Here is a 27759-nt window from a genome sequence, read left to right on the forward strand (position 1 = left end):
CCAAAGTACTTCTAATCCAGGTCTACACTGAAAAAATTAACAACATGGTGGCCCAATCTACACCTCACTTTAATTACCCAAGCAATCATAGTGTTGTGACATCTATAATCCTAACACCTTAGAGTTTAAAGGAACCTTAGAGGCCATCTACTTAAATCTACTTTCCTCTAAAGGAATTCCTTCTATCACATGTTCCTAACCAACTGTCATTTAACCCTTGCTATATGACAGTAATAATAATAATAATCATGATAATATCTAGCACTTACATATTACTTTAAGGATTGAAAAGCGCTTTACAATTATCTCATTTTATCCTCATTTTACAAATGAGGAAACTGAGGCAGAGGTTACATGACTTGCCCATGGTCACAAGCTAGCACGTCTCTGAGTAGGACTTGAACTTGGATCTTCCTGACTTCAGGTCCAGTGAGACCTAGTTGTTTCTCAGTATCGGTGACCAAGAGCATCCTAGTGCCCTGCTTTCCAAGACAGCAAAGTTCTACCATTGGACTGATAGCTCTGTTATTGGATATACTGATCCAAAGTCTAAGTTTCAGTAACTGTCACCCATTTATTTGAATTCTATCATCTGGAGATACAGAACACGTCTATCCTCTTTTCCCATACAACGGCCCTCACATATTTGAAGACTACTGTCATGTTCCCCCAAGTTTTCTCTTCTCACTTTATTTTTTTTAATTTAATTTAAATTTATTTATTTAACATATTTGGTTTTCAGCATTGATTTTCACAACAGTTTGAATTACAAATTTTCTCCCCATTTCTACCCTCCCCCCACTCCAAGATGGCATATATTCTGGTTGCCCTGTTCCCCAGTCAGCCCTCCCCTCTATCACCCCCCTCCCCTCTCATCCCCTTTTCCCTTCCTTTCTTGTAGGGCAAGATAAATTTCTACGCCCCATTGCCTGTGTATCTTATTTTTTAGTTGCATGCAAAAACTTTTTTTTTTTTGAACATCTGATTTTAAAACTTTGAGTTCCAAATTCTCTCCCCTCTTCCCTTCCCACCCACCCTCCCTAAGAAGTTGAGCAATTCAACCTAGGCCACGCATGTATCATTATGTATAACCCTTCCACAATACTCACGTTGTGAAAGGCTAACTACATTTTGCTCCTTCCCAACCCATCCCGCTTTATTGAATTTTCTCCCTTGACCCTGTCCCCTTTCCAAAGTGTTTGTTTTGATTACCTCCACCCTCATCTGCCCTCCCCTCCATCATCCCCCCCCCTTTTATTTTTTTTTTATCTTCCTCCCTCTTCTTTCCTGTGAGGTAAGATACCCAACTGAGTATGTATGGTATTCCCCCTCATGCCAAATCTGATGAGAGCAAGGTTCACTCATTCCCCCCTCACCTGCCCTCTCCCCTCCTCCCACAGAACTGCTTCCTCTTGCCACCTTTATGCGAGATAATCCACCCCATTCTATCTCTCCCTATCTCCCTCTCTCAGTATGTTGCTCTCTCATCCCTTAATTTCATTTTATTTCTTTTAGATATCTTCAACTCACCCTGTGTCTGCTCTCTCTCTTTTACATATATATATATATATATATATATATATACACACACACACACACACATATAAACACATATATATACACATACATACATATACACATAGATATATACATACATACACCTTCACTTATATATATACATAAACATATACATATATATATGCATATTCCCTTCAACTACCCTAATACTGAGGTTTCATGAATCATACACATCATCTTTCCATGTAGGAATGTAAACAAAACAGTTCAACTTTAGTAAGTCCCTTGCAATTTCCGTTTCTTGATTACCTTTTCATGCTTCTCTTGATTCTTGTGTTTGAAAGGCAAATTTTCTATTCAGTTCTGGTCTTTTCACTGAGAAAGCTTGAAAGTCCTCTATTTTATTGAAAATCCATATTTTGCCTTGGAACATGATACTCAGTTTTGCTGGGTAGGTGATTCTAGGTTTTAATCCTAGCTCCATTGACCTCCGGGATATCGCATTCCAAGCCCTTCGATCTCTTAATGTAGAAGCTGCCAGATCTTGGGTTATTCTGATTGGGTTTCCACAATACTCAAATTGTTTCTTTCTGGCTGCTTGCAGTATTTTCTCCTTGATCTGGGAGCTCTGGAATTTGGCGACAATATTCCTAGAAGATTTCTTTTTGGGATCTATTTGAGGAGGCAATCGATGGATTCTTTCAATTTCTATTTTGCCCTGTGGCTCTAGAATATCAGGGCAGTTCTCCTTGATAATTTCTTGAAAGATGATATCTAGGCTCTTTTTTTGATCATGGCTTTCAGGTAGTCCAATAATTTTTAAATTATCTCTCCTGGATCTATTTTCCAGGTCAGTGGTTTTTCCAAGGAGATATTTCACATTGTCTTCCATTTTTTCATTCCTTTGGTTCTGTTTTATAATATCTTGATTTCTCATAAAGTCACTAGCTTCCACTTGCTCCAATCTAATTTTTAAAGTAGTATTTTCTTCAGTGGTCTTTTGGACCTCCTTTTCCATTTGGCTAATTCTGCCTTTCAAGGCATTCTTCTCCTCATTGGCTTTTTGGAGCTCTTTTGCCATTTGAGTTAGTCTGTTTTTTTAAGGTGTTGTTTTCTTCAGTGTATTTTTCAGTATTTTTTTGGGTCTCCTTTAGTCAGTCATTGATTTGTTTTTCATGGTTTTCTCGCATCCTTCTCATTTCTCTTCCCAATTTTTCCTCTACTTCTCTAACTTGCTTTTCCAAATCCTTTTTGAGTTCTTCCATGGCCTGGGGCCAGTTCATGTTTTTCTTGGAGGCTTTTGTTGTAGGCTCTATGACTTTGTTGTCTTCTTTAGGCTGTATGTTTTGGTCTTCTTTGTCACCAAAGAAAGAGTCCAAAGTCTGAGACTGAATCTGGGCGCATTTTCGCTGCCTGGCCATATTCCCAACCAACTAACTTGACCCTTGAGTTTTTCAGTGGGGTATGACTGCTTGTAGACTAACAAGTTCTATGTTCTACGTTTGGGGGGGAGGTGCCAGCTCTGTCAGACCCGCACTACTCCTTCCCCAAGAACCCCCAGTCCAGGCTGGGCTTAGATCTTCAGCAGGCTGTTGCACTCCTGCTCTGATCCGCCACTTAATTCCTCCCACCAGGTGGGCCTGGGGCCAGAAGCAGCAGCAACTGTAGCTGCCCCACCTCTGCTGCCCCTGGGGCTGGAAGCTGAACCGCGAACTCCTTCCACTCCCGCAGCTTTTCCCACTAACCTTCTCCGCAGTCTTTCTGGTGTTTGTGGGTCGAGGGGTCTGGTAACTGCCACAGCTCACATATTCAGGGCTCTAGGGGCCCCATCCACCCGACTCCAAGTTTGGTTGTTCCACGCCGCTCAGGCTGGGCTCTGCTCCACTCTGTTCCTAGCTCTGTGTGGAATAGACCTCACCCAGAGACCATCCAGGCTGTCCTGGGCTGGAGCCCTGCTTCCCTCTGCTGTTCTGTGGGTTCTGCCATTCTAGAATTGGTTCAGAGCCATTTTTTATAGGTTTTTGGAGGGACTGGGTAAGGAGCTCACTCTAGTCCCTGCTTACCAGCCGCCATCTTGGCTCCGCCCCCCTTCTCTTCTCACTTTAACAAACATTTATTAAGTGCCTTCAAAGGACAGGGTATTGCTCTGGGTGCAACAAAGACAAGTAATAGTCCTTGCCTTCATTCTTTTGGAGAATGTCACATGTATATAGATCAGTAAATGTAAGGTCATTTGAGAAGACAGAGAACATTGAAGACCAGGGGCCTGGGGTGGAGGTTAGAGAAAGTTTTCATAGAGAACTACAAAATCCCAGAATTTTGTAGTTAGAAAGGGCATCAGTGGCCCCATAATCAAATCTATACATGAAGGAATCTTTATTATAACACACCCGATGCACGATTATTTAGTCTCTGCTTGAAGATCTCCAAGGAAGGGAACCTAATATTTCTTGAGGTATTTTTGGGAGCTCTAATTGGGAGGAAGTCTTTCCTGATATCAAGCTGAAGTCAGCCTCCACCTAGTCCTCCTGAGTCTGCCCTCTAAGACCAAACAGGACATGTCTAACCCTTCTTCCCTATGATAGCCTTTCAAATACTTAAATACATCTATCATGTCCTCTTCCACCCTTACCTCAGACCCTCAGTTTTCTTTTTCATAAGCTAAATTTGCCCAATTTAAAAAACAAATCCTCCCTCATATATTACGGACTCCAGGCTCTTTACTATCTTGGCTGCCATGCTTTGGACACTTTCCAGATTCTTAATATCATGTGGCACCTGAAGGCAGAGATTTTGAGAAGTGGAGATGAGGGAGGAGTGCATTCCAAGCATTTGGAATGTATGTAGAAAGGCATGGAGGTAGATGATATAGTATCAGATTTGGGGAACAGCTGGTAGATTCATTTGGCTAGAACTCTGAGTAGGCAAAGGGGAGTAATACGAAATAATGTTGGAAAATTAGGTTGCAGCTAGATTGTAGAAGGCCTCAAATATCAAGCTGCTAAGTTTGCATTTTACCCTAGAGGCAATAGGGAGCCAGTGAAACTTTTTGAGCATGCTGGGTAACACAGTTTTGTGCATTATGGAGATCATTTGGACAATTCCAGTGGCTGGTTTGGAGAGGGGAATGCAGGAAACAGGAAGCCCATTATGAGGCTTATCGCAATAGTTCATGTAAAAGTTGTTGAAGGTCTGAATCATGAATGGAGATAATAGGATGGATGAAACTGTGAATGCAGAATAAGCAGAGCTTTGCAAAAGGAATGGATGCAATAGGATGATGCGGAAGGAAGAATCATGAATGAAAGAACCTCTGAGTTTTCTACTACAGACCTTCTAGTAAATGTACGTTGACCCACTAATCAATACTTTGGGTTCAACTCAAGCATAAGTATCGTGTCTCTGGTGATCATGTACTTTCTATATTTTATCATCTCTCACGTGTGGGCATTCACTAGACATTCAAATGTTATACTGTTTGTAGAGGGTTAAAGAAAAGACTAAAAAAAGGTACCATAATTATAATGCTGATAATGAGACTACTTCTAACAAAGTGCTTTCACATCCATGATCTCATTTCATTTTCACAACAACCCTGTGAGGTATATGTTAAATCTCCACTTCATAGGTGAGGAAATTGAGTCAAGAGAGATCAAGGTCATACAACTAGAATTGGAGCATTAAAAAGATGTACCACCTCTTTGCCCTTAAACAATCCAGAAAAGGCCCATTTCCTTTTCTAGGATAAAAGTTCTTCAGGGATGCTATCCATCGATCAGAAGTCAAGTTTAATCACTAATGACTAATGAAGGCTTCCTCATTTCTAATCTAAATAGCTTCTGCTGAATTTTTTTAAATTAAAGTTTTATTGGTACTTTAAAAAAGTCTTTCCTTTATATACATCCCTCAATAGCACCAGTACTAAGGAACATCTTACTTTCAAGACAATTGATGATTCCATCACTGGACAGTGTTAAATGTTAGAAAGTTGTAACAGAAAAATAGGTAAATAAAAACAACCAACCTAGCAAATGCACTTGACAGAATATTTTGGGTACATTCAAAACCCATTTTTTTTTTGCTCAATTTTCAGTGGAGAAAGAAGAGTTGAACAACTTCCTTCTAATAACACTCTTTTACAAATTTTTGGTTATATTTCAGGCTTAAATGATCCCAACTACTTTAACCTTTCCTACTAGGATACAGTTTTCAAAACTATAATAGTTTTATAGTTTTTTCTCCCTCTGGCTCCTTTGCAATTTCTTTACCCTCTCAAAATAGAATCCTAAATGAAGTAATAGAGTCTAATAAAAACCTCATAACTTGTAAAAACAAAAAAGTATAAAAATGCTAGTGGCTGCTCTTTTTTCTTATCCTTTCTTTTCCTCTTTCTTCCCCTTCTTGTATTTCTTTCTTTTCTTATTCCCCTTTCCTTTTTCTCCTCTCTCTTCATTTATCTCCTTATTTTGTTTTTTCCCTTCTTCCTTGCCTTCAAAAACTCAGCATGTTATTGATAATTTATGTTTTCATGTAATTTACATTTCCCAATCTACCTCTCCCCATCCCCTTCCTGAAGATCGATAACATATAGCAGAAAATTTTGAAAAGAGGAAAAATTAACCCAGCTCAGTAAAAACAAAATATTGAAAAAGTCTGACATCTGTAGTGTTCCACAATAATAGTCCCCTACTTCAATAAATAAGGGAAGAAAGATGCCATATCATCTCTTTGTTATTATAACTTCACAGCATTGAGTTTTCATTTTCTTGTGATTATTCCTTCCATTTGCATTGTTGCAGTAATTGTGTGTCTTGTTTTCCTGCTTTTGCTTGCTTTGCTTTGAATAAGCTCTCTTCTTTTCCTTCCAAAGTTTTATAGATGCATTTTATATCTGGCTAAATTCTTACTAGCAAGGTATTTGAAAAGTCAGTGATGCTTGGTCAGGTATTTGAATGGCCATCATGCTTGGCAGGTCAGGTCTATTGCCACTTCCTCTTTGGAGAATGGAAGGATTTTGGAACGTTGCTAGATTTTTACAAGATCAATCTTTCTGTCTCTGTCTCTCCTCTGCGGGACAAGGTGCTGACCCCTTTATTTCTTGGGTACTGATAAACATTCAGATTCAGATTCATTGGAGAATTGTTCACTGCAAGTTGCCCTCTGGCCACTGAATCAAAAGCAAGGGAGGGATTAAATAACTGCAGCCAACTTTTGCACCAAGCAGTGCCTCTTTGCAGGAAGCCTGGCACTGAGCATGACATTAATAACTCGACTACAGGCCAATTAAAAACTGTTCTGCATACCAACTTTTGCTCAAGTGCCATAGGTGATGGCCATTTTACCATTCTGGGCTACTGAGAGTTCACTTTAAATAACAGCTAACTCCACCAGTCCATTCAAGTTCTTGTCACTTGGATAGCCAGCCCACTGGCTATCAAAAGCAACACATCCAAAACAGAATTTCTCATATACATTCACTTCCCACTGTTTTTCTATTTCTATTTTGATGCACTACTATCCAGTATCATCCTAGTAACCTAGGCTCACACTCCTGGAATTATTTTGGATTCTCTTTCTCCCTCACACCTATTCCCTCATATAATTAGTGTCCTATTGTTTCTCATTTCTCTCAAATTAGACAATTCAATTCCAATCCTATTCTAACCACCCTAATTTTGGCCTTCCTCTTTTCTTATCAACTATTGTAATGAGTTAGAGTATAGCCCAGATTCTTTAATATATCTTTTCCACAAAGATCTAGAACATACATCAAACCAAGTCTTACTTGGTAAATCCAAGAAAAAATTAGTGAGTCATTTTTCCTAGCCCAGATTGGGTTAAGGAGACTGAGAGGTCTGGGGATACTGAGGACAGGATCTGGTTAGGAGGATGCTGGGTAGAGCATTCCATAACCCAGGAACTGAAAGAGGACAAGGTGTGCACCATGGCAAGATAAGGTCCCAGGCCCATAAAAGGGCAGAGTGACCTCATGTTAGGTTCTGGAACAGGTGCCAGTTGACAGCTCTGTCACTCACTACTCCGTTCTGGGTCAGAGATCAAGAGTGGAATGAGGAGGGGATTTTCAACAGGGTGGCATTCCAGGGTAGGTTGTTATAGCCCCTAGGCTGTACCAAGGAACAAATTCAGAAGCGAGCAGTAGTTGTGTGGCTCTGATTCCATAAAGAAAGAAGGGTCTCAGCTCCAGCCCTCAGCCCATTCTGAAGCCTGTAGTGGAATAACTAGGGCAAGAATCCCAGACCAAAGGGGAGCCTCCATTCCATCCCTCAGAACGTGCAGAGCTTCCCAGCTTGGTAATTGTGGCTGATCCAGCAACAGTCTACTGGAACTTGCAACTGAGGACAAGCCCATTGGAGTGTTGAGCAGACCAAAACCCAGGTCAGGAACTTGCTTGAACTCAAACCACGAGGGTAGGGAATTGGACTTTTCCCTAGATTACACCACTTTGGGAGTTCTGAAGGCTTACAGATCCCAAACTGAGCTATCCCTAAGATCCTGGAATAACATGATGTCACATAAAGTTCAAAGTCAAGAAGTAAATTGGTAGAATGAGCAAACAAAAAGCAATCCCACCAAAAATCGCTATTATGGTCATAGGGATGCCCAAAACACAAACTTAGAAAAGAATGACTCCAAAATATCTACTTGTAAAGCCTCAAAGAAAAATGAAGCTTGGGCACAAATCCAACTACAATTCATGGGAGAGATGAAAAGTTTAAAAAAAGGAGGTAGACTATTGTAATGACCTCCTAAGAGGTCTTTATGGTTTTGCTTTGCTGCTTATCAGTTGTGCAGCAGTGTTTCACTCACTTAAACTATCTACATCTTGGTTTCCTAATTTGCAAAGTGGGAAAAATAATTCTTATTCCACTGACTTTATGAGATATTATGAGGAAAGTGCTTTGCAAACTTTAAGGAACTCTATGAAAATGTGAGTGACAGACTATGTGCTTTATTGGTATCTCCCCAAGAGATCTAGAGGAAGACCTGACCATGTTGAGTGGAGGAGGATTTAAGGGAAGATACAAGAGAAGAGTCACATAGGATGAGAAGGTGTGGATGGCATATGATATGCATTATTGATGGGAGTATCCATGTTCACAGGATCACAGATCTCCTTTAAGATTAAAATATAAATGTGAACTGTTACTATCCTGGGAAACAAATCAATTCAGACAATATATGTGAAATAACTTTGCTTCCAAAAAGCACAATGCAAATTGAAATTACATGAGTAAAATGAGGTACATGCATAGGAAGGCAGATGGATAATAAGTCTCCCTCTTTTGCTCTTTTTCTATTCTTTCCTCTTTACTCAGCAGGGATCCTCATACACTCTGTTTAGTTACCCTCTTCAGCATGCCTCCCTGGGTGGCTACAGCTTCCAAGCTAATGAAAATGGTTCAATGCATGGTCTATGGTCAGATATTCATATTGCAAACAGACTGTACAGGGGTGCATCTATGTAACAGTGGTATCTAATCAGAGAGTGCATTTAAATTACCAATGTTATAAAAAAGATTCCAGTTGGATCAATGGCAAGCTAATCCCTTCTTAATCTCTAAGGAACAAATGGGGAGAAAGAGCTGTTGATTGCAATGGCTGAGAAGATGGAAACAGAGAAAGGTTAATCATCTCCTAGAAATCAGTCCTCATCATGATGAGAAAGAATTTATTGTAATATAACAATGATATAACACTCGCCTGCACTTGTTATTTCTGGCAAAAGACATGGGGAACAACAAGCCCTGGTAGGTTTATGCCATCCCTAGAACCCTCTATGGGAATAGACAAAGAAAATTTCTTGACAATACTGAAAAATATCCCAGGAAAATTCCATTAAATTATAGAATTTCAGAGCTGGAGAGTACACTGGGAACAATGACACTGACTGTATCAGTCTTCTGACACAGCCATATAAGGATGATGACTGATATTTATGTTAAAGATTTACAAGGATGGAAAACACATGAGCTCTTGTTTTCTATTCTTTAATCAATTTCCTCATTAGGAAATACCCTTCACGTTTAGTATCTCTTAATATAGCTAAATTTATTTCCTCTGGTGTATGAAGACTATAGGGAGGGTGCATAGTGGATAGACAGACGGACTTGGAATTGGGAAAGCGTGAGTTCAATTCTGCCTCTTCTACTTGTGTGATCATGGACAAATTACTTTATCTCCCGGAGCTTTGGGCAACTTTCTAAGACCAAGTTTTCAGTGGGTTACCATCTCCACTGGTGGAGGAAGTGCACACAAAATTACGCCCAGGTTCTTGATTAAATCAGAATATTTTATCACATAATTATTACCATTATTGAGGCAGCTAGGTAATGCAAAAGATAAGAGCCATTGACTTGGGGTCAGGAAGAACAGAGTTCAAATCTAACCTCAGACACTTACTAATTGTGTGACCTGGGCAGGTCATTTAAACTCTGTTTACCTCAGTTTCCTCAATGGTAAAATAGGGATATAATAGCACCTAGCTCACAGGGTTGGTTGTTGGGAGGATTAAATGACACAATATTTGTGAATGTGATTGAGAGTGATGTGAATGTGAATGAGATTAATTAATGTGAATGAGATTAAATGAGATAATGTTTGTAAAGTGCATAATAAAAGACACATAATAGGCACTTAATAAAAGTTTGTTTTCTTTCTTTCTTTACTTCTTCCCTCCCTCCTTTCTTTCCTTCCTTTCTTCCTTCTAATCTAGTCCATGGCAGTACTTTCTGGGGTGGATGGGGGAGTGAACTATTAACAACCATTTAATATAACAATTTTGAACAATACATACTACTTGTGATTTTCTGCTGTTCATTAACAGAAAGGAAGGAATGCCTGCTTTAACCTATTAGGAGATTTTCCAGTGTTTCTTTGTTATAAATAATGCACACTCTTGAATTTGTACATATGCCTTTGATCATATCAAAGAAATATTTCATTCCTGAGCTTTTTACTGTTTTCGACATAAACAGAAGTTTCTTATTGAAGGATTTTTTTCTGTATCTATTGACACACAGTCATATAGTTTTTGGGAATATGACTTTTGATTATTTTCCTAATTTTGATCCTTGCACACATCTAACTTGATTGTAAGGGGAAAAAAATTGGATATATTTCCATACTCTCTGTACCAGTATTTTATTTAATATTTTTGCATCAAAAATGATTTGTGATATTTGTCTGCAATTATATTTCTCTTCTTTATTCTGCCCTTGTTTGGGAATTAAGACTGTGTCTGTCCCACAGAAAGAATTTAGCAAAATGACTTCTTTCTCTATTTTTGAACATAGATTGCAACACAAGAATTGGTATTTTTCAAATCTTTGACAGAATTTACTGCTCAGTCTCTTGGGATATATCAGGGTTTTTTTTTCCTATGAGACTTCATTTTTGGTTTAATGTCTTTTTCCAAGATTAGGTTATCAAGGTTATCTATGCCCAGTTTTGTTAATTTGGGTCTTTTGTATATATACATCTATTTAATTTGTATGTTCAGTTTTGTTGCCATATAATTAGGTATAGTAGTTTCTGAGAATTTTCTTCATTTCCTTTCTTTTTTTTAATGAATTCTCTTTTCATTTTTATTGTTAGTTTGATTTTTCTAATCAAATTAATACTTTATGAATTTTGCTATGTTTTTAAGAAGTGGTGCTTTGTTTTATTAGTTCAGTCATTTTTCATTTTAAATTGTTTATTTTAACATTCAAAATTTTTGTGCTTACTTTTGATTATTAATTTGCCTAATACAGTTTTTGCCATCCTCCCCTCTGCTGAGTTTTAGACTGAGTGCATCATAACTCAAAGTTTATGTTCACTTAATTTGAAAGATCTTATCTAGCTCTGTATAGAATTTCTCTACTTATTTGTTTTCTGCAACAGATATTGGTGTGAAGGCTAAATCTCTCTTCACAGTGGTCTGATATGTTCATCATGAGTACTAAAAGACAAGGCTGGCCAAGCATCGCACCAAATGAGAGATTTCCTTATTGTCTTTAGGCACATAATAAAATCATTTTCACTACTCCCTTATTTGACTGTCTGAGGAAATCTTTATAGGTATTCTTTCATTGAGCTGTAACTTCATGCCTTTTGATTTCACTTATAATGAGGATGTCAATATCAATATGGATCTTTCTCCTATCTTCTACAATTGTACTATGTCAGTTTGTAAATCTTTGGACAAAGATGACACATTAAGAATCCCAGCAGTGAAATTAGTGTTTATATTTAGTCAAAGAATTACTGTGTGGCTCTTAGCACCCTCTTAGCCCTTCTCTTCCACTCTACAATATCACAGTGAAAGCAGAAGGGTTATATACAGGATTGAGGTCCACTTTGATTTTTACCTGTTTCACGGATCACTTGGTGACCAGTTCATCACTTAGTGGCTGAACTCCTGGTTATAGGTATCTCCTACTTAATTAGACTGGATCTTGGACAGCAATACATCATCTACTACTGGGCCAATACTTCAAAGCTTTTGAGTCAACTCCATACTACTATGAGGTATCAGAATTTTTATGGGAGTCTGAAGTCATATATCAAGTTAGTGACATAAAAGTAAGGAGCTGCTAAGTCCTAATTAATTGTTTTTCACTTGTGCCATAACTGCCTATTACATCTTTCAAATAATCCTTCAAAGAGCTGTAGATAGTAAAGGATTCTTCAATTTGTTATTTACTTTCCCGGTGGTTTTCCAACTTTTACAGTCTGTGGGCCACATAGGAGACATAAAAGGCCCCATGGATGACCAGTTGTGAAAACACATCAAAACCAATAAAAAAATTGCCATTTCTTTTGACAAGATACTAATGTGGGTTATTATGCAATCCAGAAGCAAAAATATAGTCACCGTCATATTAAAAACATTAATGTTACTATAAGAGATCATTTAGCAGTCACTAGTGAGCTATTAATTTAGACAAAATAACACTAACTCCTTTAACTTTTCCTCACAAGTGTTATTTTCCATTTATTTCTTTTGAATGTGTCTATTTTCTCTCTCCCCATTTTGAATTTGGAGACAAAACTGGAAAGAGTAATCTAACAAGGGCCTGACTAATGATTAAACACAGAGAATTACTCCCACCTTTTTTGCATTATGTTTTTATTAATGTGTTGCAACATTCATCTGTTGCTGATTGGTATTTACCTTATAATCTTTTTGCTATACATTATGAATGTGGGTCAAACAGAGTAGTCAGAACAGAATACGTAACAAAAGTTAAAAATGTTGAAGGGGGAAGGAAGAATGTTAGAAGAGATGATAAAGATTGTAGAGTGAAATTTGTTATTTTGCCAAATTATACAAGTCAAAGGAGGTAGATGTAGGAGTAGCAATTTTATTTAAGGACAGTCATAGGCAAACTACTCTTATCATACAACTGCAAAAATGGTGGCTCTATATTGGTAATGATATGTTATCCTCTGTGTCAGTGCTACTAGGCCACATTAAAAAGGTGATGCATAGAAGTCTCATATACGAGCCATCTTGGGTGGTATCCAAGCACCCCTCCAAAGTCCCCATTAGTGCTTTTAACAGAATATGTAATAATTATATGTACTTAATTTCCTCAAGATTGGCTGGAAGTAATTTTGATACACTTAAGGGATATAGATTTAAATTCAAGGCCCTCAAGGAACTATTACAGAAAAGTCCTTTGTATTGTTTGCCTTTCACAAAATAAACAAATCTTCCTTATTTTCTGGGTCCACTTGAAATGCAGGAGCTCAGTGACAATATCTGTGCCTTTCAGTGAAGGGATTGTGATAGTAGACATTCCTTGAGGACTTGGAGCATGTCCTACATCTTTGTATGCCCAGGACTCCCCAGGACTATTTGGCACACTGCCTGGCACACAATAGGTGCTCAATAAATGTTTTCTAAATGGAGTATAACTATTTTAATTCCACAGAACAGAATATTATGCTCCCATGAATGTTAATTCATGTCTCCTCCACGAATGTTTCTGAAAGTGTGAAGACAGTGGTTTTCAGTCTACTTTATCTTCATTTTCTCCGACAAGAAAGAGAATTCAGTTATGAGGAAATTTGTGTTGATTTGCTTCTAGAAATAACTGGGCTGTCATCCTGGCTGCACATCATTTGTTATTATAAGAAAGGAGAGACTTACTCAGTAATGGAATCCTTACTGAATACACACTGACTTCACACACACACACACACACACACACACACACACACACACGTATTAGGGGTGTGCGTGTATAGGTATATGCATATATGTATATATGCATACATACACATATACACACATATCTACATCTATGTACATATACACATATTGTAGAGGTTTTATCTCAAAGCCTCAGTGAAACACTGGAATTCACATACTGGAAGAATCCTCTGCTGCAAAGCCTTTCCCTTTGATTGGAGGGCTCCTCCCAGAACCTGCTTAAGGAGGGCACTCAGGCCAGATATGCCTTATTCTTCTACAGGTGGTATTCCTTTTTTACTCCTCCCCATCCTCCTTTTTTCAGCTTCCTTTTATATTTTTGTCTTCCCTTGTGAGAATGAAAGTTCCTTGAGGACAGAAACTGTCTTTCTTTCCTCTTGTATTTGTATTCTCAGTATTTAGCACATAGCAATCACACACATGTGTATAAATATCACATATGCACTAGGAAAATTCGGGCCAAGCAAGAAGTAAAGATTCTTGTCATTTAAAAAAAACCATATATATACACATATATACATATATATACACATATACATAAACATACTGAATCCTACCCTATCATTAAAAGAAGGGATTTCAAATTCCAATTTAATAATGGGCTACATATCTTCCTTTGGAAAAGACTGGATTGATTTTTTTAATGTACAAATTGAATTGTAGTTCTTTTTAAAAGCAGGGAGGAAGTGTCTTTTTTAAAACTGTTGGGAGTTCTGAGTGGCAATCTAAAGCAAGACAGATTTGGAAAGTAGTCATTTATTTGGCATCAAATTATTCAACAAGTATTTATCAAATACTTTTACATCTAGCATATGCTAGGCACTGTGTAGGTGACTAAAGAAATATAAAACATAGCTCTCAAGAAGTTTATGATCTATCAAGATTCAAGACAAATAAACAAATACATATATATATCTCCACACACATACAAATATACATATATACACATACATATAAATATATCCACACATACATGTACATGTACGCATGTACACACGTCTGCTTTCTGACTTACCCAGAGTCACACAGCTAGTAAGTATCTGAGGCAGGATTTGAGACTAGGTCTTCTTGCCCTCTCAGTTACAATACTGTCTCCCAAGACCAAATCACAGGGTAGAACGGGTTTGGGGGGACTATGTAAAATCCTGTGAACCTCCTATGAACCTAATTAGGTGGTGCAGTGGATAGAGTACTGAGCCTGGAGTCAGGAAAAAGGGAATTCAAATTCAGCCTCAGACATTTACTAGCTGTGTGACCCTGGGCTTAACTTCACTTAATCTTTGTCTGCCTCAAGTTCTTCAGCTGAAAAATGGGGATAATAATAGCACCTATCCCAGGATTGTTGTGAGGATTAAATGAGATAATATTTGTAAAGCACTTATCACTATGCCTACCACAAAGTAGACACTTAATAAATGTTCCTTTCTTTCCTTTCTTCCCCCCTTCCTCCCCTGTTCTTTCCTTCCTTCTGGAAAGCTAGGGATTTACAAGAATGACAGATTTATTCCACTGGTAATTCCACGTAAAATTCTCTTTCAGGGGGGCTTATGTATCACAATAAGTATTACATCTATCTATAGACTCTTGTGAGTCCTTTGCATGTTCTATGTTTCCTGTGTGGGAGAAATAAAGTCTGTTCTTGACCTCATATGCATATTATCATGAGTGCCTATACAGGAGCTTTATCCTTTTACCAATATCTATGGAAACCTAGACATTCTAGCTATACCCCAGAGGTCCTCTGTCGTGGCCTAGCATGGTGGAAGCTTCACTGTTCACTGCAGCACTGGAATTCCCACATTGAAAGTACCCTCTGTCCTGAAGCCTCTCCCTCTGATTGGAGCGCTCCTCCTACAACTTCCTTAAGGAGGGCACTCAGGCCTTGTATGCCTCATTCTCCTACAGGCTGTACTCCTTTCTTACACCTCCCCCTCAACCCTCTGTCAGCTTCCTTTTATATGTTGTCTTCCCTTATTAGAATAGAAGCTCCCAGAGGGCAGGGGTTGTCTTTCCTTCTATTTGTATTCTTGTCATTTAGCACAGTGCTTGGAACACAGTAAGCACTTAATAAATGTTTGCTGACTGACGTTACTTTTCTAAACAAGTCAAAGAGAAAATGGTTCCTTTTATGGTCCTTGTTAGCACAGAGATTTAGGGCCATTGAGTTTCAAGAGGTGCTAAATAATGGGAGAACTGGCAATAAATACACACACTCTAGGACCTAGAAAAAACCTAGTGCCTCCACATGCTCCCTCTCCCATCCCCCTACCAAGACAGAAGGAAGCATTGCCAGATGAAAATGCAGAGAGAGACTGACTTTGGGTTAGAGAAGGTTGGAGAGGAGATGGAAACAGCTAGCCTCCCTAGGACCTGGAAGGAAGCCTGCAGGGTACACCATCCGTATAGGAAAAAAGATGAAACAGGATAAGATTAGAAGGGAGTCTTGGTGTGGAGGAGCAAAGCAAATCTATCTCTCAGTTTGTATTGCTAGTTACATGAACTGTCTAGGTCTCGAGGGGTGTTAGGGCCCACCAAAGGAGAACAGTGTTTGACTCTTAGGAATCCTGAGTTCTTTGTTCACTTGTGAATTGGCCTCAGCACCAGGGTGACACTCTAAAGTCTAAACTGATTGTAAAATGTTCCTGGGGGAAAGTGAGGTCTTGTGATCATTTATGGGTTCAGATACAATTTCGACTATAATTGTAATCCATGGGATTTAACTTTAGCGAAATAAATGCCTTCCTTTAGATGGAATTTTCGAGCATCTAAAACGTGTTGTCCAACACTTGTGTGGCTTAGTGATGAATTGTGGGTTTTCCCTCTAATGATTCAGAGAGATAACAACCCATCCATGCCTAGTAACTAGTCCTTTGCATTTTCTATTTGATTCTGTAAGACTTCTTTTACATTTGGTGCTCTGCTTTGATGTTCTCAGGAGAAACCCTGGGTGAGGGCATGAACCAAAGAGATTTGTGACAGACTGTGTATGCCAAGGTGAACCTCATCTATGGTTACAGGGAAGATGGAGGTAATGGATACAGAGTTTACACTAATGAAATGTACAAATAAAAAAATCAATTGAAAAAGCACCAGTTTCCACATGCTTTCCCATAACTCATAAACCAAAGGTCTCAACAATCCATCATGCAACACTGGATTACATTAGATATTCACTGACATGGCAAACAAATTACTGAATGTCAATGACAACAGAGTGACCTTAAGTGTTAATAATCAAATGGAAAATTTTTAGTAATTTTAAGGACTGGGGTATTCTCTTTTAAGAATTCACAATGACTTGAGTTTTGGTTTTTTTTGGGAGGGGGGGGGGATAAAGTAGGTCAGTGACATCTTTCCCACACCTAACAAAACAGGAAAGTTAAACATTTGGAATGTCTAGAGGCAGGCTATGTCACCCTCTCTCCTCTCTTTGGAACTGATTCACTCCTTTGGAAAGTGTCACAGAAAAATGGAAAAGGAAAGGGAAATACCTATGAAAATCCAATAAAAAGTGACTTTTTAGAAATATACACACCTCCAATTTTTTATCCTGTCCAAAGGGGAAGAAGAAGTTTAAAAAAGCTGTCCTGTTACAGCATAGGAATAAGAGTGCTATATGATGTGGAAAAGAGATACATCACTGAATAGAGGTTACAAATAAAGAAATATCATTTTTTTTGGTTAACAAAAGAGCTTTAATAGTAAAATTGCCATGAGATTCATTAAACTTGAAGCCAAAAAAATTTTAATCACGAATATTATTGTTCCATTCACAAAAGTCACTTACCTTGTTTCTCTGGATTACGGACCTGGGATGGTATATCATGGACTTCTAAAGTCCATTCTCCTTCAGCTTTTTCTCCCCAGCAGTGTACAGTCATAAATTCCCAGTTGGTAAAGCCATCATTAGAATGATCAAGTAATCTGTAATTTGAGATTTGATATCAGTAAACAACAGGGGGAGAAAAATCTGAATTCCAAAGAATAGAATCTTTCTTCACCAAAATTATAGGTTGGAATTATTGTTCCAATTTGCCATGCCTAGGGAAGGCATGATTAGAACATGTTAGTGAGATCCAGTCTGGTTCTGTAGTATAGGCCACCTCATTATACCTTATAGGCTCATAAGCTTTCTTTCCTGGCTATAGGCTATACTCCTAATCTTTGTTTTTGGACTATATTCCTGACTTTAGTTATTTAACAAAGATAAGGATAAATTAAGGGAGTCCAGAGGGCATGGCTGTCAGACTGAGAGCTTTTCTGACCTTGACTATGTCAGCAATAGCTTCATTTCTGAAAGATGGTGCATATTATACCACACAACTTAAGCAGCAGAACTTAATGAGCATTGTCTACTTGATATCTGCAACTTTCACTGTTTACTTAGAGCTTGTTCCTATAGATAATTTTGTCTGTTAGTTCTGAAGGAAACAAATGAAGAAATATTTTAAAATGTCTTCACAATGCTTCCTGACAAAATTTTTGCTCTCTGATCACATACAACTAAATTTTTTTAAATAGTTGAGGTTTAAGTGAGAAGATAAACAGAAAAATAAATAAGAGACTTGTTATTTTCTAAATAATGTCATGAAAATTACGATCATAGATTTACAGCTAAAAGAGACCTTAGAGGGAACCCAGTCCATGCCTGTTCCACACTCATGTTAAAGATGAGGAACCTAGGCCCAAAGAGATTAAATGACATGCCCATCTAGTAAGGGTGGCATAGGGACTCTAGTGTCAGAGTAACTGAGTTCAAACCCCATCTCTGATGCTTATACTACCTGTGTGACCTTGACAAAGCCATTAACTTACTTGGGCCTTAGTTTCGATGGGCTCTGAAGTGCCTTTCAGTTTTACATCAAAGATCCTGTTACTGTAAATGTTCAAGGCGGGATTTGGATTTAGGGCTTCTGATTCCAAACCTAGTGATCTTTTCACTGTGCCACATAGCCAAGCATGACAGGGGAGGGCCACATGAATCTTAAAAGAGATCACCCATCCTGTCCCTCTGATTTCACTGCAGCTGTACTTAAATGATCTCAAATAGACAAAAATACGTCCTATTAAAAAAAAGAATAACCCACAAACCTCCAAAGGAGATTCTATAGCCTTCCTTAATGATAAAAGCAAAGTATAACCATATCACCAGTACAAATGTTAATAGTCACATTAATAAAACATTATGTTTTTATAATAGTTATGACTATAATAATATAAATGGAATCAGAAGGTGCATCACTCCATAGATGACATCCATATGGATTCGACTAGCAAAGAAGTACAGAATAAAAGGCTGAGTCATACATATGTGTTTACAGAAAAAGAAGAGATTGGTGACTGTTTCAGAATCAGGTCATTGCTACTCAAAATTACACAAAATTCACCTTTAAGGAGCCCAAATCATTGATCCAAATAAATTATGCAACAAAAAGTACAATGCGACAGGTTGTAAAAATTTAACAGCTATTGGATACCTAGAAAAACCTGATCAGGTAGTTAGAATTACAGACAAGAAACTTGTTATTTTGTAAACTAATAGCCAACAAACCCCCTTTACTACAAATACAAACCATCAGAATATTCTGAAGAATTCAGCAAAAGAATCGTACTAAAGTATAGCGTCACTAGAGACAGAGCTGTTACCTCCAAGTGCCTGATTTTTTCATTCATTCATTTTCTTATTTAAAGACTAGGTCTCCCCATCCCTCCCAGGCTGGAAGTATACAGGCTACTCATGGTCTATTCCATGTATATTCAATACAGCCACTTTGACCTTCTCTAATTCCAACCCAGGCTGGTCCATTCTCCCTTAGGCAACCTAGTGGCCCTCTGCTTCCGGGGGCTCACCATACTGATGCCAAACAATTCTGACAACTGATTGGCACAGCTCAATGCACCTCCTACTCTCAATCTCCCTGGTGGTTGGGATTACAGACTTGTACTATCACTCTTGAGTTGATCCATAAAAATTTAAGAGCAATATTTTAAATAGATGTTGCTGATCAAATATCCATAATCTCCAAAATATGTGGAATAAGAAGCTTTAAAAAAATATAGAGACCCAAGGGAACAAAATTAAAACCATTTGGGAACAGGACAAGGTGCATATAATCCTTGTTGTCCTAGCTGCTCCTGGAATTGTCTTTAAGTCTACAGAAGGTGAATTTATAAACCCAAATGCTCATTTAATTATTTAAAAAGCTACGGAATTTTATCTACCTGCACATTAATCTGTGTAACATTAACTATAAAATAACAATGACAGGATGTTGGCTTGTACTTAGACTGTTTCAGTGTTGAGTCCATCCAAAAAAAAAGGGAAAATGAGATAGCAGTGACAACAAAAATAATAACAGGACACCTAGAAAGACAAGATCAGGTGGCTAAAGTACAGACCAGAAGGTCATTTTCCTTTATCAGCTAACATACTCCAGATCCCTGCACTACAAAAACAAAGCTCCAAAATAACCTTGATAATTCAACAAGTAAACTATCCTGGAACTGGCACATCACCACAGAAAACTGTTGTCCACAACCACTGGGACATCAGTTAGCTCCATAAAAATTTAAGAATCATATTTTTAGTAGAGAACTGCACAATGAATAATCAATCTCCAAATTGTATGAAATGAAAAAAAAATCAAAATACAGGGATGTAGTGGAAGGATTAAAATCAGATGGGAGGAAGATTAGGTGCATGTTATCCCTGAGGCCCTATCTGTTACTGAAGTTGTCTGAAAGATACTTTCAATGAACCTAAATAGAATGAATAGGGATGTAGGTGGTACAGTAGATAAGAGTACCAGGCCTGGAGTCAGGAAGACTCATCTTCCTGAGTTTAAAGCCAGCCTCAGACACTTCCTAGCTATGTGACCCTGGGTAAGTCACTTAACCCTGTTTGTCTCTGTTTCCTCATCTGTAAAATGAGCTGGAGAAGGAAACGACAAACCACTCCAGTATCTTTGCCAAGATAACCCCAAATGGGATCACAGAGAATAGGACACCACTGAAAGGCAACTGAACAACTGAAAAATAAGATGAGTTTACATCCCAGTACCCTTAGTCAATTACAAAAAAGCTATTGTTTTACTCCCCAAGATACTGGATATAAAAGAATAGCAGAAATATCAACTTGTCCTCATCCATTTCTATCTGCACTTCATCAAAAAAGAGAAGAATGAGGTCACAGTGATAATAATCAATAGCTCACATTTATAGTTTTATAGTCTGCAAAATGCTTTACATGAACAATCTATTCCAGGATTTGACAACTTTTTTGGTAAGCTCCTTGTGGACAGGAACTGTCTTTTTTCTCTTTTTCAATCCATAAATGCCTAGTGCCTAGCATAGTGCCTGGCATAGTGTAGGCACTTAGAAAATGTTTACTAATTAATCAATTTTCTTCCTTCCTGTTACAAAGACCATCTGGAAATATAACTTAAAAGTACCATGTGTTCAGTTTTTACCCTTTCTCTTCTATTCTAGTCTCAAAAGATCTTGAAAACACCTGAACAGTATCCTGTATATGATAATAGCCTTCACTTCCTTGAAGACAACGACTGAATCATCCCTAAGTCTTCTCTTTGGAGAAAACAACTCTAGTCTCCTTGTAGTGTGATGTTTTTTCCTGGTTTTGCTTTCCAACCTCCTTTTGAAAAATAAAATTTAAAACATCTAAAGGATGCTAAATCTACACAATTATTAAATTCTATAGGCCCTCAGGCAAAATATTCATTTTAATTTTGGGTAAAAAAAATAAAAATCAGTCAACAAAAAGTGATTAAGCACTTACTATGTGTCAAGGCACTGTACTGAATGCTGGGAATACAGAAAGAGGCAAAAGTCAATCCCTGTCCTCAAGAAGCTTACAATCTAATGGCAGGAAAACAACATGCAAACAAATATATACAAAGCAAGCTATATACAGGATAAACTTGTTGTCTAATCATTTCAGTTGTATCTGACCCTCCATGACCCTGTTGGGTGTTTTCTTGGCAAAGATACTGGAGTGGTTTGCCATTTCCTTCTGCAGCTCATTTAAAAAGAGGAGGAACTGAGATTAATAGAGTTAAGTGACTTGCCCAAGGTCACACAGCTACTAAGTGTGAGGCCAGATTTGAACTCAGGAAGATGAGTTTTATCAACTCCACACCCAGCACTCTATCCACTGTGCCACCTAGCTGCCCCCATACAGAGCAAATAAGAAAAAATTAACAGAGGGAAGGTATTCCTGGTACAGTTTTTGTCTTGTTATAATAAAGAAAGAAATGAACTCCCTATCATCTAAGGAACAGCCATAGTGAAGCCCTGTTTTCACAAAGTACTGAACTGGTTCCAAAATAATTGAAACGTGCAAGAGTAAATAATCCCTATGACTGCCAAGTTGCCAAAAGGATTGTCAAGTTAGTTTCAATGGCAGTCTGAAGAAACTGCAGAATTAAGCAAGAAATGAAAGAAAGGAGAGGGTAATTAATCCAACCAGGGTGAAAAGTTTTTTTGCCATTATCCTATCTGCCTTGGAAAAAGAATTCTTCTCAAGATTCAGAAGACTGATCAACAATCTCAGCTCATTTTTTAAAATGCCTAGACATTTATTACAGTGCAACAAATGTAGGTGGTAATTCCCAGAAAATGAATTATTTTTAAATAAAACTGAGAACATCCAATTCCTTTTTTTTCTTTTTATCATAATTGCCTCAAGGACAGGAATCAGAATGGGAAGCTAAAGATTAAATAAGAAGAAATGAAAACAGGAAAAGAGAGAGGATATAAAAGCAAAGGGAAGATTGGTAGAGCTGGGGGGATTCTTTTTTATGTATCACTGGGAAGGGTACTATGTGATATGGATGGGCCACTCTTCATTCTTAACTGTATTATTATTTGCTTTTAAAATAGTGTCTATCTGTAGATGTCTTTACTTTTCAAGTCAACTTATTAGATTCAGCCTCAGCTCAAAGAATCAGGTTGGCTAGAGGATGGTGATTTTTTTTTTATCCACAGCAGTTCTCAAATACAGAACTACTATCTGTTCAAGAGGCAGGAACAGGGGAAAACATAGCCAGCCAGTCCAGCAACCTCTCTTCACTTTCTTCTTCAACTCCAAGGCTGGATGTCACTGGCACAACTCCCAGCTTGCCTCAGCTGGTAAAGTGACAGCCCTTTTCATTCCCTACTACTCTACTCTCCAAATCAGCCCCCTTGTCTTCCTTTGCCCTGTTCCTCCAAGGGATGAGACTCTGGCTGCCTTATTACCCTGTACCCTTGCTACCAGTTTCCTTGCCTCACCCTCTCCAAGAGGATGGTACTTCCAGGATGAAGTGGATGAGCTGTGTGCAAAAGCCTACAAGAAAAGGTAATCCAAGTATTTACGTTAGCTTCTCATATGTATGACTATAGGCAAGTGATGGTTTTAATAATATTTTAGTAAAACAAACATCTTAATAAAAATTTTACAAAAAAAAACAACACCACAGAACTACATCTACTCAATCTACTCTTTGTCTGTGGCAGGGGAGTATCCATAGTGAAGAAATCCCAGATCTTGAAGCGTCAAGAAACATAGGAAAATTTAGGAAGTGTCATTTGACTCCAAACACCTCAGTTTACAGATAAAGAAACTGAAGCCTAGAAAGATTAAATAGCAGTTGTTTCTCATCCAAGAAATGATGAAGTAAATCCACAGATGAGAGGTAATCCAGTAGGCATCAGAAGAAGAAGAGAAGAAAGGTGATGATTGGTGGTGGGTGACCTTCCAGCTAAGAAATCCTGAGGCAGTTATTTGTCAGCCTGCTGACAATAAGAGAGACTTCTATTGCTTCCTCAAGATGTGACAGAAAAGTCTCTCAAGACTAATCAAAATGGATGAAAATTACCCACTTCTCATGATTCATATGAGCACGAAAGATACTGCCAGAAGGAATCTAGAAAGCATTGCCAAAGATTGTTAATCAATCACTTAGTAATTAAGTATTTATTAAGTGCTGACTCTATGCCAGGCATTATTTTAGGCCCCAGGGATAAAAAGAGAAAAATGAAACTACTCTTTTTCTTAAGAAGTAATGAAGGTATTAAGATGTGTACCTAGACAGGTATAGATACAAAATGGATTTGCAAGGGAAAGCAGTAGGAGCTGGGGTTGTACCTCATGTAGATGGTGGCACCTGAGCTAAGCCTTAAAGGAAACTATAAGAAGTGGGGAGATAGTTGGCAGAATGGAGAGAAAGCTAGGCCTGAAGTCAGGAAGACCTAAGTTCAAATCCAGCCTCAGACACTTACTAGCTATGTGACCCTGGGCAAGTCTCTTAACCTTGTTTGCCTCCGCTCTCTCATCTATAAAATGAGCTGGAGAAGGAAATGGCAAACTACTCTAGTATCTTTGCCAAGAAAATCTCAAATGGGGACATGAAGAGTTGGACATGACTGAAATAACTGAACAACAACAAAAATAAGAAATGGAGGAAAACAGGGAGTGAATTCCAGACAGAAGCGGAGCTGAGAGTCATGCATGATGAACAGTAAGGAAGCTACTGTAGCTGGATTGTATGAGTATGAATGTGAATGATTTGTAACACAGTTAGAAATGCATGTTGTAGTCAGCTTGTAATGGGTTTTAAGATGCCAAACAGGGGTTTATAAATTGATCCTTGAATAAGGAGCCACTGGAGTTTATTGAATACCAGAGTAACATGGTCATACTTGGGCTTTAGGAAAATCACTTTAATGGGTATGTGGAATATGGATTGGAATGTGGAGAGATTTGAGATAGGGAGACAATCAAAGGGTTAATGCAATAGTCTGAGCAAGAGCTGATGAGTAGATAATGATGAGTAGGAGGGAGAGGAATGGATGTAAAGATAGCTGTAGTAGAAATGACAAGATCTGGCAACTGATTAGATAGATGGGTCAGCGAGAGTGAGAAATCAGAGGTGACAACCAAGTTGTGAACATTGGTAACTGGAAAGACAAAGTTTTGGATGTGTTGAGTTTTAGATGTTTGGGGTAGGAATCTGAAGACCATAAGCGAACAGATGCTGTTTTCATCACTGTTGATCACTGAAGGCAAGAGACAAAGAAGAGATAATCAGATTTGGGAAATGAACAGTTGTTGAAGAAGATGAAAATGGGTTATCAATTTCTGAACGATGGCTTAACATACAGAAATAGCCATTTCCTAGCAAGGGATGGTGTTACTAATTTTTTTTAATTTTTATTTATTTTTTAAATTTATTTTTATTTTTTTAGGGTGTTACTAATAAAGCCTACTCCACAAGAGTGCACTCATGTGAAGACTTACAAATCTAATCAAAAGGGCATTTAGGGGTAAAGGAAAAGAAAAGGAGGTCATCTATGTATATCCTACAATTGAAATACGACAGAGAGTAACTAAAATGTAGGAAGAAAAGAAGTTTAAGAAACCCACGAGTTCATAGGAGACAAAATTCAAGAAAAGAGAATTGTGGGTTAGGTTTAGGCTATGGTTTCAGTAATATTTATGCACAAATCTACCAAGTATAGCAAACAAGCAAGATAAACCAGAGATCCTTAAAAAAGGAGGCCAATTTAACCTCATTAGCATCACTGAGATTTTGTGGGGTTTATAACCAGGACTGGACTGTGACTCTGGAAGGATGTAATTTATTGAAAAGAAACAGGATTTGTGTGTGTATGTGTGTGTGATGGGGAATGGGACAGCATTGTATATTAAGAACATACACCCACTTATGTGGAGAAGTCTTAGAAACAGAGGTAGTGTAATGGAACTTTCCTGTAGAAATGGCCTCATTATTCTAGAATGTCATGGCTAGTTAACTTATTTGGCTAGCTCACAGAGCTAATGAGGCCAAAGGTCATGGGTGTGCCCTCTATCAAGTACTTAAGAACATGCTAACAAAAACTTGGGTGCTAGAACCACAGTATCCATTTCTTTTCTTTCTTTCTGTGTTTTTTTTTTTTTTACAATATCCATTCCTAAATGGAGTCAGATGTTTTACGTGTGTGTGTGTGTGTGTGTGTGTGTGTGTGTGTGTGTGTGTGTGTATGTGTGAGAGAAGTGGCACAGAGAATGAATGTGAATAGATTAGCTGAGCACACAGTTCATTGACACCTCTGGAAAAACATCTCAGAGCACATACGTATTGACTGTGGGTCAGGAACCTAATCTTTATTTGTAAAGGGCATTATATTTGTAGAAAAATGGTTAGGTGCAATATTATTCTCCAAAGCAATAGGTTCTCCAAGATTCTCAATGGGAATTAAACTAATTTCTATGTGGCAATCATCTTAATCAATGCAGCAGAACTAGGCTGAGATGGGTTAGGATGGGATGGTAGTATGGGCAAGAAAAGCAGAAGAAAACCACATTCTGATTCTTCTCTTGGTAACAATTCAACACTCTCCTTTCTGAGTGGTCACAAAGTCTGGAGCATGCCTCTGATCATTCTCACTCATATTTTCTCTCTTCCTACCTCTCAAAAGATCACATATTTAGAGCCAGAAGACACCTCAAAGGCCACATAGTCCCAAACCCTCATTTATAGGGATGAGGTTCTGTAAAAGGTCTAAGGCCCTCACAGGTTAAGTAAGCATCAGAGATGGGATTTGTACTCAAGTCCTCTCACTCCAAAACCAGTGCAATTTCTACCTTTCCATGTAGACCATGTCTCTCAGGTCCTCCCCACCCCATCTCCTTTTTCCTAACTTAATTCTCTTTCCCTCTTTGAATCTCCTCTTCTTCCTCTACTACTTTGCTCCCATTAAAAGGGAAAGAAACATTCTCTCTCAGCCCTTATCCCCCACCCTTCTGCCCAACCTAAACATATGGCAAAATGAATTCATTTCCAATTACTTATATATCACACAGTTGCAACAAAACATTTCCAGTTGTTTTTAAATTTCGGAGATGACTCTACGTTTCTACACTAATCTACATCCAGCTTTAGTTGAAGCACTCAAACACTTACTTTGAATCCTAAATATGGGAAATTTCTCATGGGTTATGCTAAAATGTGGTACTAGTAAGCCCTCTGTACAGACCTGGCCTCTCACCCCCAAGATAAACAAAGTCTCCAAAATAAACCTTCCCAGTACATTCAAGCTTTAAAATTCAATTAAGTACTGGATAAGAAGAGAAATAAAATGTGACCATGGAGGTTCTCAATTAAAATTCCAAAAGAATATGGCTAAAAAAATCACTTCAAATGCACATCTCAAGTGTAATTAAATTCATAGGGACTATTCTACTTCTTTTTCCACTAAAAATATTCCCTTCTTTTTTTCCCCTTTGGAAAGTTTTCCAAGAAAGAATAAAAAATAGACTAGGTTTCCAGTACTTTTTAAATAGATGACATTTTGTATATACTGAAATATTGAAATATCTATTTATAATTATGGATACATGTACTCATATACATATATATAGATAGATACAAATATAAAAACAGATATAGACACCTGAATATATGGCTATAAAAGGGATACTTCTAGTTGCTAGGGAAAAAAAAAACCAGAAAAACTGATAGACTGGAAATCATGTGGAAGTTTTACTCTTTGTTCTAAGTGACAGTTCTTTTAGGGACATTCTGTACTCGAAACTAACTACAGTGTCATCTGCAGCTGTAAATACTGGCTGAAACCATGCTCCTCACAAGCACAGCTTGAATTTTTACCTCCTTGCCAAAAGTTGAGATTTGGTTCCTGAGGGAGAAATCAGGTGAATCTGAAGGTCTCCTCGCCGTGGGTGTGAGATAGAAATTCGGACCACAACATGCTCCAGAAAAACCACTCGTTGGTCAAAATGGTCTGCACATGCATTTGTCAGGGCTGTTGTCCGAAGAGTTTGCTCAATGGGAATAATCCTGGAGAGAGAGAGAGAGAGAGAGAGAGAGAGAGAGAGAGAGAGAGAGAGAGAATGATGAAGTATTCACTTTCTACATGAATAGATTAGCAGTCCCCACTTTTTTTCTGTTAAGGATATCTCTAGTACTTTATTAATTTCAACTTTGATAAATCAGTTTCCACTA

The 27759-nt window shown here is 38.0% G+C and overlaps 1 protein-coding gene across 4 annotated transcripts in view; it reads right to left on the reverse strand.

The window, feature by feature from the left end:
• PCSK6 (proprotein convertase subtilisin/kexin type 6) overlaps window positions 1–27759 on the reverse strand; it is a 256959-nt gene that overhangs the window by 71542 nt on the left and 157658 nt on the right. For 3 of the 4 annotated variants that reach the window (XM_036735030.1, XM_036735031.1, XM_036735033.1), the window contains exons 12-13: window positions 27406–27594; window positions 17526–17662 (exon numbers count right to left, since the gene is read on the reverse strand). In XM_036735030.1, the coding sequence (XP_036590925.1) occupies window positions 17526–17662; window positions 27406–27594 (326 nt within the window). Of the gene's footprint in view, window positions 1–17525; window positions 17663–27405; window positions 27595–27759 lie in introns of those variants that run through there. The other variant, XR_005008948.1, reaches the window with a different exon arrangement.

Source organism: Trichosurus vulpecula, chromosome 8, assembly GCF_011100635.1.
Source record: "Trichosurus vulpecula isolate mTriVul1 chromosome 8, mTriVul1.pri, whole genome shotgun sequence".
NCBI classification, from domain to species: domain Eukaryota; kingdom Metazoa; phylum Chordata; class Mammalia; order Diprotodontia; family Phalangeridae; genus Trichosurus; species Trichosurus vulpecula.